The 14,541-nt window shown below is 54.3% G+C and overlaps 1 protein-coding gene across 1 annotated transcript; it reads right to left on the reverse strand.

The window, feature by feature from the left end:
- Positions 1 to 6,821: 6,821 nt before the first annotated feature.
- Positions 6,822 to 13,930, reverse strand: KCNA4 (potassium voltage-gated channel subfamily A member 4). The gene is given in 4 exon segments (XM_035704190.2): positions 6,822 to 9,735; positions 9,737 to 9,922; positions 9,924 to 10,783; positions 13,662 to 13,930. Coding segments are annotated over 3 exon segments (2,001 nt in total). The 5' UTR covers positions 10,077 to 10,783; positions 13,662 to 13,930; the 3' UTR covers positions 6,822 to 8,073.
- Positions 13,931 to 14,541: the final 611 nt, after the last annotated feature.

Consider the following 14,541-nt stretch of genomic DNA (forward strand, 5'->3'; position numbering starts at 1 on the left):
GAGGCCTTCGAACACCCACTTTGAGCGAGTTTAGATCCGATCACACCGACGTGGGGACCTGCGACTTCCATACCCTGCCCCGGGCCTTGCAGGCTGCGCCGAAATTTTTTCAACGTCGAGTGACTTTCTCGCGTCTCTTACAAAGCTCGTAACCCAACGACGGCTTTCCACAACGGAAATGAGAATGTGTCCCCGCGTGTCGCCCTCGGCTTGCGGTAGCGGTGATGGGAGTACCCGTCCGTGCCAGGCCGCGTCCCCACGGGCTGCGGGCAGACAGCGGATGGCCGGTCCTCAGCAGGGCCTCCCCTGCCCAGGGTCAGCCCCGGCCGCTGGGCGACTGCAGGGCCCGGCGTCACGAGATGAGCCACAGGCCAAAGCCTGGATGCACGTGGCCCTCGCCCGCCCGCCCGCCCGTCCACGTGCCGCCTCGAAGCCTTGAAGCCCGGGGGGACGCGGACCCCAGCGGTGAAGCAGCACAGCAGCTAGCTCAGAAGGAGCGCACGACGGCAGCCACGGGCTCTAACTGGCACATTCTATGATTGTTGCCTCCTCCGGGAATCGCCCGCCGCCCTGTAAGCGACGGGAACGCGTCCTGCAGCCCGTGCTCGCGGCGGGCACCCCGGCTTCAGGGCTCGCTTGCTTCTTAGTTTTAAGGCACTGGCACGTCAACCCCTTGCGGTGGATTGAGGGCCGGAGAGGACCCCGGCCGACGTCCCTGCGGTCCCCCAGGCCCCGCCGAGCTGTGACCCTCCTCACCGCCTGTTGCACTTGCCCAGCTCCGCGCTGGCTGCCCCGGATCCGGGGGACACAGGCCAAGAACCCTGCGGATGCCCCAGGAAACCAGAAGGGAAATCCACGCCCGGTGCGCCTCCTGTGTCGTCCCCATTCTCCTGCGGCCCGTATGCACGTCCCCTGCTGTTCTCCGCATCTACCGAGAGCCGCTTCCAGACTCCTTAACTGCAGACAGGTGCAAAAAAGATCGTCAAAGAATTGATAAGAATCCGTGTTCTTATCAATTCGCAACCAAGTCTTTCACTTGGTTTTGCTAGAAGATGAAACACGTATATCCACCAATTTAAACATAACCCATGAATTTAAACATGACGTTCAAAAGTCAGGAGATAGGGAAGAAAAGCAAAGAGATTCCATTAACCTCTCGAGAAACCTGACTGGATGAATCGTTATTTATGGGATAAATCTCCCCCAGATAAATGGCTCTGCCTATGAACTGCAATCTCCAAATCTCATATTAAGATCCTAATATATTTAACTAGAGTCACTCCTCAAGCTAGTAAGGATACTGTGGAACTCACGACCTCGCTTTTCTTATCAAAGCCCATTGCAATATCGGGCAAATCATCGTAACAGTAAATCCACTCCCCGACAGTAACGCCGACCTTGATGCCAACCAGGAACGGCAAACAAACAGATAAATACAGACCCTACTGTATTCCCTAGAGATTCCATCATGTCCTGATAGACTTCGGTCCAATGGGAGCTCCGTTAGGTATTTCCCACCCTGCCGGGTAGCAAACGAGAGCCCCACGCGGATCAGGATCCGCACCTGAAGGAGGAGAGAAAGACTCCCCAGGGGCTATCACACGCTAGCCTTCTCGGGGGCAATCACCAATCTACGCAGGTACGAGTGACTTCGGTTTATAGGTAGAAGAACATAGGGCCTCCATGGTAACTCCCGCGGCCCCCTCATGGAAAGAGTGCAGCTCTCGGCCCTGGTCTCCGAGAAATATGAGGTTTCCCAATTATTTTACAGTTTTGTACGCGAGCACCCTCAGAGGCTGGGATAGACGGAAACATCCGCCCAAAACAAAAAGAACCCGAGACTTGAATCCTGTAATTGAGCCTAAGAGAATTAAGGAAGTCACATCAAACAACAGCTCCGACAAAAATGCAGAATAACGGCTTTCAAGTGCACTGATTTCTAGAGAGCACGAAGGAGCTCTACGGGGCCATGCAGGCTCGTTCCCATGCTCTACGCATCCTTTATATAATGGGAATAGCAGCCCCGAAAAGTAAGACCAGCAATTCTGCAATGTTTCATGAACATGATACGTAACCCTTCCCGGGAACAAAACCTCATACATCCTAATCCCATGCAACGTCCCAGAGCTTAGCCCTAAGACCAGTTGGTTATACGGCACCAAAGTCCAACCTAGAAAGGTTTTTCAACCTGTAGGTCTCACTGCTTCCCCAAAACACACAAGAATTATATGCTTTTACTTCATTTCAAGAAGGCTCTTCCCATGCCTCAGACAATTCATTTTTCTATCTTTGGCCAGAATAAAGGCAGAGCATTAAAGGTATTTATAAATATATGTATTATATTTATAATATAATATATAAAATATATATAAATATATATAAATTCATATATATAAAATATATATTTATATTTATAAATATATGTATTATTTAATATATATTATCTAATATATTAATATTAATATATTAATATTAATATATTTAATGTTTTATATTATATATATTTACATCTATATTTTATATATTACATATTATTATATGTCATATAAATATTTGAATATATATAATATATAATATTTAATATATGTATTATACTTATATATTATATAAGCATATTAATCTAACCATTTTGAAACCAATGTAATTATCTGGCTCAGCACTGGTACAAGTGTAGGCAGCATCCACAGGGGCTATTTATTTAGCTCATTTAAGAGGCGACCGACCGATCCTTGAGCATCCAGCTTGAGAAGCTGTGTACAAAATGCCTTCATGCTCTGTGGCTTTAAGGCTATGCGAGGAACCACGAAAAATCTCCTGGAATCATGAGAAATCAATCCAAGTACATTCAGCGCATTATGCCAATAACTGGAGAAAAGCAGCATATTTCCATACCTATTAGTCATTCCTAATAATCACTATTAAGACCACTTTTAAGGGCGGTTGGCATTTCTATCATTTTCATAGAAAACGTTAACTGGCATGACCTCTCAGGCCCCTATCTGTGCTTTACAGCTTTCACGGCAACGGTCGCCTCCGGGCCACGTCTGCTGCAAGGCCGTCCCGAAGTCCTTCACGGCTCGTTCTAGGTACAGGACGCAAGGATGTGCACGACACACTGCGGTTTCCGGACAGGTTTTGCGTATTGGTTTCTAGTTTCAGTGTATTGGTTGTTTCTCTCGACTTTATTGGTTTCCCTTTACAGTTTTGCGTTTTTCTACCCTGGCTGTTGAAAGGGAGACCATGGTTTTGAGGCCGAGTGAAGCCAGCTCGGATGAGGACCTGGTTGTGGAGCGTCTACACGACCCGTTCTTTGCAAGTCAGGAGCCAAAAGTTGAGCATTCCCGGGTCAGCTATCAAAACCATTTAGCTCCTGATACTCTGGGTACAAATTCTCCTTCCAAGACACCGATAGAGGCAGATAAATCAAAAACTTAACTGCAGATGAGCAACGCCACGAGCACCGAAGGCGGGAACAGCCTTCCCTAGACGGCAGCAGGACACCTGGCTGGGCGTGCTGCTGGCCTGAAACCACTCAGTGCTACCCACAGGCCCGAGGGCCGCACGTTCGAGTCTCCCCCAGAGCCGTGGCTCCTTAAACATGGGCTGTTTTTCAAAGCACTCAACTCATACCCTGGGGTTAATTTATTTATCCATAAATAAAATAACCATATTTCCCGTACCTCAGATTGGGCCATATGGTCTGATACGTATTAGCATACTTTTTCCTGAAGATACTGTAGGAAATTGGGACTGCTATGGAAACAGAGAACCAAGTCAGAAATAAAACTCATATCACAGTCCTAATCTTAATTTACATTTCAGAAGTACACATTCCCATTTACTGCAAAAATAGCTCCGCTTCCTTCAATCTTGAACACAAACCTCCTTTCAAACAGGAATAATGATCTCCATACTAGAAAGCAGGGCCGTCTTCTAACCTGTACTGGCTACGTCGGTTTGGAAGACCCTGTGCTTTGAGGGAAACGTCTTTGCAGGCAGGAAAACCAAAAAGCACCTTTTGTCCACACCAACTGTCCCTTGCAGAATCCAGAATGACTTTTGGGTCAGGAAGATTCCCTGGAACAGGCCCCTTTGTCACTGAATGACAACCCGCAATCATTCTATACGGTATCAATAAGGGGGAAAAAAAAAAGCCATATAAAGAGGGGTGTTGCACTCTGCATCGTGCACATGACCACAGCACGTGTTCACTGAAAAATGCAAACTGAACCTGGTGTATTTCCCCCTTTACCTACGAGCAGCTGCAACATTACAGCGGAAGACGCATCGCGCTCCGCAGAATCGACGACGGAGAACGGCATCTCTGATTCTTTCGGGACGTGGGGATACCCTACTGTTCATGATTCTAATGCAATTAAGAATAATTCTCAAAAAAAAAATAATAATAATTCTCTGTTGGTTAATGTTGACTTCCTTAAAAAATGGACACATGGACATATACGCGATCAGAGTGTTTTTCCATAGAGATCTCTTATTATTCATATATTGGGTTCTACTGTAACGCATGCTTAATGAAAAGATTTTCACAAAGCTTCAGCGATCCTGTTTAAAACAAACATGACAAGAAAAGCAGTAGCACTTGTGAAATACTACATGTGTTTAGGCATAAAATGAGTTCCCCAGCACAGGTCGGAGCACTGTTTGCTGACAAAACTCTACTATAACAAAGCAAGAAATCAAAATGTTTACTCACCAACTTTCACCATATGTATTCAATTGGAGACTGGGTGATTTTTTTTTTTTTTTAATTAAGGAAATCCCTTCCCTATAGTTGTTGGAAGAAAGAGCTTCAAAAGACACCCTTTCAAAAAAAAAAAAAAAAAAAAGACACCCTTTCCATTCAGCTTACATTCTAAAATCTCAGTCTCAAACTCCTGGTTCTGCATTTGACCCAACGGTGAGATTTCAGAACTATTTTGCTCCCACTACGTAACTATATAAGACCAAGGCTGGCGTGACCTGAATGCTTGGAAAATACCAAGCTCGTCTAATACTTCCTTCGACTTCAGAGAATTTCCGTGCTGGAAGGAATCGAGGGATAACGTGGCTCAACAGCCTGATTTTACGCCTAAAAAAACAACAGCAAGACTGAGAATCAAGAAGATGAAATGATGCGCCCGTGTCAACAAGCCAGCTCTCCCCTCCTAGGCCAACCCTCATTCCTCGGGCATCCGCTAGCTCTCTTTCGCAGAAATTTCTCAGAATAGTTGTGCAGAAACTATTGCACCCGTCACGCTCCCGGCCTTTGCACATTCCCTACCCGGGAAGCGTTCCTACCCAAGTGCCCTTCGCGAACCCCGAGGCCGTCGGGGCTTTCTTCCTAGTGTGGAAATGAGCTCCCGACACCCTAAAATAAAGGCATCTCGAAGGAAGATACAAACGGCGCGACACGCAGCCCGTGATACCCCGACAATACGCAGTTTGGAAGCCCGCGGTGGCCCCTAAGAAAACGCTTAAGGAGAACTACTCCAGGACTTCGAAATGACTCTATTCCTTGAATCCACAGAATTATCGAGTCTAATACTACAGCTCCGCTAAACGGAACTTCCCTCGAAACAGGAGACGCCGTGGACACCCGCTGCCTCTTCCCTTCCGAGGAGCCCAAGCGTCCCCGGGCGGCCACGGCGGCCGGTCACCACCCAAGAGCGGGCACTTAAACCGCCCTGGGACAATCGCACCCACTGGGCGCGCCAAGGGGCACGCGGGATCTCACTCACACACGCAGCTTTCACAGCGCCGCACGCCTGGGGCCTTTCCCCAGATGGCCCATGCTGTTCGCGGTGTCCCGGGAAAGCACACCGAGCCGCTGGGTCCCAGACCTCGTCCTCCCGGAGGAAGAGTCAACGACCTGGACATAACCTGCGGCGTTTACATCACTCGGCCTCTCGGGGCTCATCTGCTGTCCCTGCGGCTCTGTGCTGGGACGAGAGCCTTACGTGCCCTCCTCCTGCGGAAACGGGGCGCAGAGATGCAGGGTGACTTTCCGAGGGCCCAGGGACCAACCCAGACAGCCCGACTCCTAGGCTAAGGCTCGCTACGTTTGTGCTCCAGATCCCAAGCCTATTACAATGGCATCCCTGAAGTCCTGCTACAAGTTCAATTTCCTCGTTTTGCCGCTCTTTTGCCCACTAGACATCTTTGGTCACAGCATTCGACCAACCCCCATGCTGCTCGCTGCTTTCCATTCTCCCCAAGGTACTCTTGAGGGGTGTTTTCCTGTAAGTGGTGGGGAAGGGGTGAGGGGAGGGGCGCAACTTTGCTTTCAAACCTGACCTTAGATTTACTTGGAATTTCGAATATTATTAAAGAAGATTTACGTTATTATAAATGATGGCCTGCGATTTAAAAGCTTGAGAAAAGCTATTCTAGATCTTTTTTTTTTTTTTTTTTTTATTTTTAAATTCACAGTTGTCAGAGCTCATTATGTGCTACATAGGGTATTTTTCCCAAATCTCAGGACAACCATCTTATAAAGAATAGATGTTGAGGAAACACTGGAGAATAAGGCCCCTCGTGGACTCTGAATTTGCCAACCTACATCTCATTACGACGGAATAGGGCAAGTCTGACCACTAGCTGTTGCTGCACCTTCTAGAACGCCCTGTCATGAATTAAACACACGTGCCATAAGATTTTTTTTTTTTTTTTAACAAAAACGATAATGACGGCGTTACCAAAACTCAATGTTTTGACACAACTCTCCCTTGGGTCAGTTTTAGCAGACAAAAATGCTCAATTCTGAGCTGGATCCCCACACTGTGCCTTTATGGAGCTGCACAAAGAAATAAACTTAATAAATCTAGCATTTATGTTGCACGTTTAATAGAAAGCTCTTAAGCCATAATCACTGTAGCTGCTGGGCATCTTATTTCTTCAAGAACTCTTTCAGTGCATGCATTAACTTTGGTTAAATTATTCTGGATTTAAAAGGCAGAAGAATAATTAAGTCGTATGGTTTCGGAAGCATCATTGTAACAGTCCAATTTCAAAAGATTCAGTTGCTAAGTGTTACTTCATACTCCCTTTGCAGATCAGTTATCTGGAATTTTAAAAAGGGAATCATGTGCTGTTATCTGCGCGGCCATTAGTCTCACACAAAGAGAAGGACCATCACATAAGACCAAGAAATCATTCTCCCAGTGATTGTCATGGAGCTGTTACATCAGTAAACATTCACAGTAGGAAGTCTCTCTCCATCTCCAGCATATAAAATAGTGCAAAGGAAAAAAAAATAAAATAAAAATTCCAGTCCTGTTAACTGTGAGCAAAACTTGTTACATTTTCTCCGGTTTCACTTCTTCCGTATTGTTAGGCATTGGCTGTCACATCTTCCCCCAAAATTAATAATAAAATATAATCAATTTCCAAAGGCCCCTGCAGCCTTTGTAAAAGTTAATCCCCAGTTAAAAATAAACTTTAATTAAATCCAAGATAAAATCGTGACCTATATTCTATTAAATAATCCACTTTCTTTTCTTTTTTTCTTTTTTCTTTTTTTTTTTTTTTTTTTTTTCTACACAGTAATTCTTACAGTTCTTTAAAAACAATCATGGAATCCAAAGACACGAGATGCTGTCAAAGCACTAATAAATGACTGCTCGGATTCATTATTTCTTACATAGTAAATACTTCAAAATGCCAACTTCTCCCATCACCGCACAACGACTGACAACGTTGACAACTCACTTACACACGCACGCAGCGCACACACGCAAACACACGCGGACACATTCTCTCCCTGGAACCACCTCTACTCCGGACATCTTTTCCAGTTAATGTGCAAAATTCTTGCATTCTGATAAAAAATATAAAGATAGATCTGCTCCTAATTTTAGCCTCCCTCTTCTCCAGGATGTATCATTTATTTGATATGCCATACACGCTTAGTGACAATTATGCCACGGATAACCATTAAGTAAATGGTGCGGCGCTCGGTGCATCAGGTCCGTCTGCACCTCTCGCCGTCGTGACTGCGCTCTCTACGCGTGAGATACAGTTGGAGATACCGGGGTCGGGGGGGGGGTGGGGGGCGGCGGCGGGCGGAGAGCAGGGTCACACATCGGTCTCCACAGCCTTGGCGTTAGAACAGTTGTTTTTCTCCGTCTCGCTGTCGTCCCCCTTTCCCTGACACTTCTCCTCCTTCGCGCAGAGGGATTCCTTAACTCCTTCTTCCATCTCCAGATACTCTGACTTGTCCCCCAGGGAGGAAGAAGTAGAGCTCCGAAATTTCTTCAGCAAATTAGAGGGGAGGTACGGGCAACTGACCGCATTCTGTGTCAGCTGCGTCTGCTCCTCATTCTCAGTCTCTCTGTGGTAGAAATAGTTAAAGTTAGAGACAATCACTGGCACTGGCAAAGCGATGGTTAAGACACCTGCGATGGCACACAGGGACCCCACGATCTTGCCCCCCACGGTGATGGGCTTCATGTCCCCGTAGCCCACAGTCGTCATGGTCACCACGGCCCACCAAAACGCATCTGGGATGCTCTGGAAATGGGTGGTGGGCTCATCGGCCTCCGCGAAGTACACGGCGCTGGAGAAGAGGATGACCCCGATGAAGAGGAAGAAGATCAGAAGGCCCAGCTCCCGCATGCTGGCTCGGAGCGTGTGGCCCAGGATCTGCAGGCCCTTGGAGTGCCTGGACAGCTTGAAGATCCGGAACACGCGGACCAGACGGATGATCCTGAGGATGGCAAAGGACATGGCCTGCTGCTGCTGCCCGTTGCCGCCCCCCTGGTGCTGGGCCAGATCGGTGCCCAGCGTGATGAAGTAAGGCAAAATGGAGACAATGTCAATGATGTTCATGATGTTTTTGAAGAAGAGCGCTTGGCTGGGACAAGCGAAGCAGCGAACCACGAACTCGAAGGAGAACCAGACGATACAGACGGTCTCCACGATGAAGAAGGGGTCGTTGAAGATGGTGTGCCCTGAGTTCTCTAGGTGGGGCGCCGAGGAGTCGTTCAGCGACCCGCCGTGTCCGCCCGCGCCCAGTGCCATGATGAGGTCCCTGTCGTCCCGGAACTCGGGCAGGGTTTCCAGGCAGAAGATGACGATGGAGATCAAGATGACCAGGACGGACACGATGGCGATGCCCCTGGCCGGGCTGGAGCTCTCCGGGTACTCGAAGAGGAGCCAGATCTGCTTTTTAAACTCGTTCTCCGGCAGGGCCCGGTCCTCCTCCTCCCGCACAAAGCCCTCGTCCTCCCGGAACTTGAGCAGGGCCTCCTCTCCCAGCTGGTAGAACTTCACCTCCTCCGTGAAGATGTCGAAGGGCACGTTGACCGGCCTCTTGAGGCGGCCGCCCGACTGGTAGTAGTACAGGATGGCGTCGAAGCTCGGCCGGTTCCTGTCGAAGAAATACTCGTTTCGCAGCGGGTCGAAGTACTGCGTCCTCTTCTCGGGGTCGCCCAGCAAGGTGTCGGGAAACTGGGCCAGGGTCTTCATCTGGGTCTCGAAGCGCAGGCCCGACACGTTGATGACCACCCGCTCGCAGCAGCCGCTGGGCCGGCCCGGGCCGTAGGCGCCGTCGTCCCGGGGCAGCAGGTCGCTGCAGGAGCCGTGGGCCGCGCGGTCGTCCTGGCCGCGGCCCAGCCGGGCCTCCTCCTCAGCGTCCTCGTCGTCCTCGTCGTCCTCGTCCTCGTCGCTCAGCTCCCTCAGGATCCTCTCCTCCGAGCCGCTGGGCAGCAGGTCCGAGCCGTGCGGGAAGCCGCCAGGGCCGCGGCTGAGGCCTCCTCCGGTTGGGCCGCGAGCGCCGGCGCCTCCGGGCCACACGGCCGCCCTGGGGCTCGAGTGCGGGGCAGGTGCCGCGGGGCTGCTGCTGCTGCAGCTGCTGCTGCTGGTGCTGCTGATGCTGCTGGTGCTGCTGGTGCGCGCCGCCCCCGGGGCCCCCAACGCCCTCCGCAGGCCGCGGCCGTGGCCGCCGCCACCGCCGCGGCCGCCGCGGCCCTCGACTGGGCCAGCCGCTCCCGCTCCCGGGCCCGGGCCTGCGCCGCGTAGCCGTAGGGCATGTGGCTGTTGCAGCCCGAGCTCTCGGCGCTCACCATCGCGACCTCCATGGCCGCGGGAGGCGGGCGACGGAAAGTGGGGCAGCTCCCCGCCTCACCACACTAAGGTAAGTTTGGAACCGTTCAGCAGATTGCTCGGAAGACTGAGGATATTTTCAGTCCAACTTTGCATTTTCCGTTTTTAAACCAGCACGCCCCATGCTCTCGGTTCCCAGGGACGAGTGCTGCTCTCCGGGCCCGGCCCGTCCGGGTAGCGCGCGCCGGGCCCAAGTCCCCGCCGGGGCCCCCAGCGCCCGGGGCCCAGGCGCAGTCTGGAAGCGCGGCCCCAACTGGCCACCGCCGCCGCCCGGGATTCAAAGGCCGCGGCTATCTGACGGCCAGCACTTGTGCCTGGAAAATGGAATGGATTTTTCTGCCATGGAAATCGTCCAAAGCTCGGTCCATCAGATTTAAATAAAATGCAAATAAGCCTTTAGTCTTAGCACTTGCCTTCTCGTGACGGCTTGACCCGAGCGGGCGAGCGGCTGGAAGCGCGTCGGGCCATCGCCGCCCAGAGCCCGCGGCCGCTCCCTGGGTTCAGCACAGGCCTCCGGGGCGCGGGGCCCGGGCCGAGCTCGCGACACAGGCGAACAGCTTGGGAGGTAGAGAAGGTACGAGGCGAGGTGTCAGCGGGGGCCAACCCGGCTCGGAGGTCTCCATGGAAAGCCAGGGAGCGCAGAGCATCCTTCAGCTGCGGCGGCGCAGAAGCAGCACTCCACCTGAAAAAGGAAGGGAACAAGCATGGGAGCAGAGTAAAAAGCATCGACGCGTAAAGAGCCGACGGCGCCTCCTTCCCAGACCCCGCTCTTCTGGGCCTCAAGCAAGCAAGGCACCCGAAGCCCCGAGGGACCACCGCAGCCGGTTACGTCTCCTCCTCACCCAACCACCCTCCTGCCCTCTTCTTTGGTTCTGATTCCCGCTCGGGCTATTTTCATGGCAACTCAATTATTTCTCCTCTCTCCACTCCACCCACGTGGCCGTCCCTTTCGCTCATGCCAGGTCTTAACTCTCGCGGTCACTCTCTTCCTTCCACGACAACGACGCGGTCACCTTACAACTGCTTCCATCATTCATTGATCTCAAGGCATATGTTTTCTTTTTTTTTTTTTTTTTTCTGAATTTCCACTCATCAAATACTTCTGAATTTAGTGCCTCTCCACCCCTCTCTGTCTTGATTCAGGATCAGGGCCGCTGGAGGAACCGGCCTGCTTTCACCCAGGCTCCACGACTTCCACAAGCCTCAGTCTCCTCACCTACGAAGTGCAGGGCACATGGAACCTCCCCCGTCTCTTGGTGAGGACCGACGGAGACGGTGAACGCTGCCAGCAGAGCACAGACATCATGCACGTCCATCATGCTGCCGGCTCTGAACAGGGCGACAGTGACCTCGGCCTCTGCTGTCTGGTACTCACCCGAACCCCTATGTCCATGCACCACAGTCTCAGTTAGGGGGAGGACAGAAGTGAGGACACGGGGGCCTTCGGAGACTCCCCAGCGGCCTGTCTTAGGTTGGCACTTCCTGCCGCCCTGAAGCATGTCCCTGTTGTTGTTTTTCTGTTCCCCAGACTCCAGAACACTCCCTACCACCCACAGCCTAGGAGCTAATCCCAGTTTCCACTTCTCTGATAATCATCTTTTTTTTTTTTTTTTTTTCCTCCTCGCGGTTCCTCCATGTTCACCTCAATGCTTCCTCCTACATCTTCTCAGGGGACTATCTCCTTATGTTTAAAATCCCAGTTTGTGCGGATTTTATCCTCCACCCATCAGACATTCCCCTCATAATTTCATCCATCATCTCCCGTCTCCCGGACCCACCCCGGCCGGCTCCCTTGCCTCTCTCTGCCCACTTCTGTTTCCGATCTGCCACTTGCTGATTGCATCTTCCTCGCAGCCCCGATCTGGCTCCTCTGTCACCTGGAATTCCTGGCCTCTCTTCTAGGTCGGCTCCCTCCAGGTCCAGCTAATTCACGTCCTCAGCAGGACCTGGAAAGACTGCCCTGGTCTTCTGTCTCCTATGCTTTTGCATTCAGTGGGTCCGACAGGACTCCCGAGAACGCAGGGTGGCCCCGAGAGCTGGGGAGGATCACGACAGTCAGAATTCAGGGCATCCACCAGTTTCTATTACTGGAAGCACTTGGGGAGCACAGGAGAAATGGCTTTCTGGAGCCATTAGCAGGATTCAGCGCTTGACCACCTGCTGCTCCAGGCTGAATCCTGTCGGGCTCGGAGCCTAAACCCACCCGAGTTTTACGAAGTGACAGAGCAGGGGAGCGGTAAGCACAGGGCTCCCCAGTCACAGCCTCCTAGGGCAAGAGGCGAGCTGCGTTCAGACACAGGATCCAGAAAGTACACCTCGGAAGCTGTCTCCGAGGACAAGCCCCTTCCGTTGCCGACTCCTAACAGCAGCACGTTCCCTGAGATGTTTACTCCCGGGGGGAAGGTCTCCAGATCTCTATTTACAGAATCACCCTGGGGTCACATTCGTCCTGGAACGTCGGGCCCTCCCCATCTTTTGAGACTTTCACAGGCCGCAGAGCCTGAGAGTTGGCTCAGTTTCTCCCCCAACTCCCTCCCAGCAGCTACAATACACTGTCCACCCCCCTCCACCCCCCACCCCCCGTAGAACTCACGGGCCTGCATGCCCGTGCACCATGCACCCCTCTGCCGACTGACTGACTCCCAGAAGGTCGCGCGCTAGCGGGTCCTCTAGTTCCCCACCGACTCTGCGGGAGATCTAGCCCTGCCTGCCCCCATTTTGCTCTACACCACATAATTATTTATTTATTTGGGTTTGCTTGTGGATGTTTATCTCCCTGCCTCCCGCCTTAACCGAATTACCTTCCTTTTAATTGGCTGCCAGTTACCTCACTCTCCCTAACCTAGAAGAAGAAGAAGAAGATGATGATGATGATGATGATGAAGTAGAAGAGGAGGAGGAAGGCGGTGGTGGAGGGAGCAGGAGGGAGAAGGAGGAACAGAATAGGAAAAATAAGGGTGGGGAGAAAAGGAAAAGGAAAAAAAGAAAGGAAAACCTCCCTCGTGGCAAAACTGGTCTGAAAAATCTCCCTTCCTTCCCAAGGTATCCGTGTTTAGGGGAATCAGTGCAAAGCACCCTCCCGGGAGCCTTGGCGGGGGAGCCCTTTGCAGAGAGAGAGGGAGAGAGGAGAGAGATCTCCCTCCCTTCCTCCCGAGCAGCAGCAGCACGAGACTACTAGGGTCTTGCTCACTCCCTATGCGCGGAGCCCGTGCCCCAGGCAGCGGGCGGGCACCCCTGGGCGCCTCCCAGCCCCCCGCACAAGCCTGTCTTCCTGCCCAGCGCTCGTCCTGCACCGGCCTAGGGTGGTCCCCGAGGCCCCGGCCGGCAGGTGAGCTGCTCACTTGGCCGCGCGCCCCTCGCCCGGTGCCTGCGGGCGCTGCCGGCGACCCGGGGTGCAGGGGGGCCTCACCTGGCGCGGCCGACGCGGCCCCCGACCCGGCACCTGCAGCGGCCGCACCCCCCGCCCGGCGCCGCGCAGCCTCCGCGCTCCCGCCGCCGCCCCCGGCCGCACCCCCCGCCCCGGACCCCCGCGAGCCGGCCTGCGGGGCGGGGGCGCTTACCGAGCCCGGGCGTCGCGGGGACCCGGCCCCGGCCCCGGGCGGAGCAGCTGCAGGCGGGGGGCGGCGGGGCGAGCTGCGCGGCCGAGCCCGGCGGAGGGGTCCCGGCGGCTGGAGGGGGCGGCTCTGACCTCGGCGCCGCGGCCCGCCCCAGCAGGGAGCCGGCGCGCCCCGAGCAGCCGCAGGATCCTAGAGAGCAGCGAGCGCCCGGGAAGCCCGCGTCCTCCTCCCGCAGCCGGCCCGCTCCCGGGAGCGCCCGCCGAGCAGCACACGCCTCCCCGGGCCGGGAGCGCGCGGGGCCGGGGCGGGGCGGGGCCTGGAGGTGGGGCGGGGGCGGGGCCTGGAGGTGGGGCGGGGGCGGGGCCTGGAGCCGGGGCGGGGCGGGCGGGGGCGGGGCCCGGCCGAGGGCGCGGCCTGCAGACGGTGGTGGGCGGGGCCGGAGGGCGGGGCCTGCGGCGGCGGTGGGCGGGGCCTGTGGCGGCGGAGGGCGGGCGGAGGGCGGGCGGAGGGCGGGGCCTGCGGGCGGCGGTGGGCGGGGCCTGCGGCGGCGGTGGGCGGGGCCTGCGGGCGGCGGCCCCTCCCCGCGGCGGGCCGGGCTGCGCTCAGGCTCGGGCTCGGGCTCGGGCTCGGGCTCGGGCTCGGGCTCGACGCCGCCGCCGCGGAGCCGCCCGGAGCCCCGGACCCTCGCCCGCAGGGCCGAAGCCCTAGTCCCGAGGCACGGGCGTCCCGCCTGCAGCTGAGGCCGCCCAGCCGCGCGGGGGCCCCGGCGAGCGGTCGGGAGGGGCCTCGGCGGGCCGGTGTCGCCCACTGGGCGCTTCCGCGCGGCTCCTCCTCCCCGGACCCGCCCGCCCCACGGCTCGGCGCGCACACGGCACACGGCACA

Source organism: Canis lupus, chromosome 21 (genome assembly GCF_003254725.2).
Source record: "Canis lupus dingo isolate Sandy chromosome 21, ASM325472v2, whole genome shotgun sequence".
Classification (NCBI taxonomy): domain Eukaryota; kingdom Metazoa; phylum Chordata; class Mammalia; order Carnivora; family Canidae; genus Canis; species Canis lupus.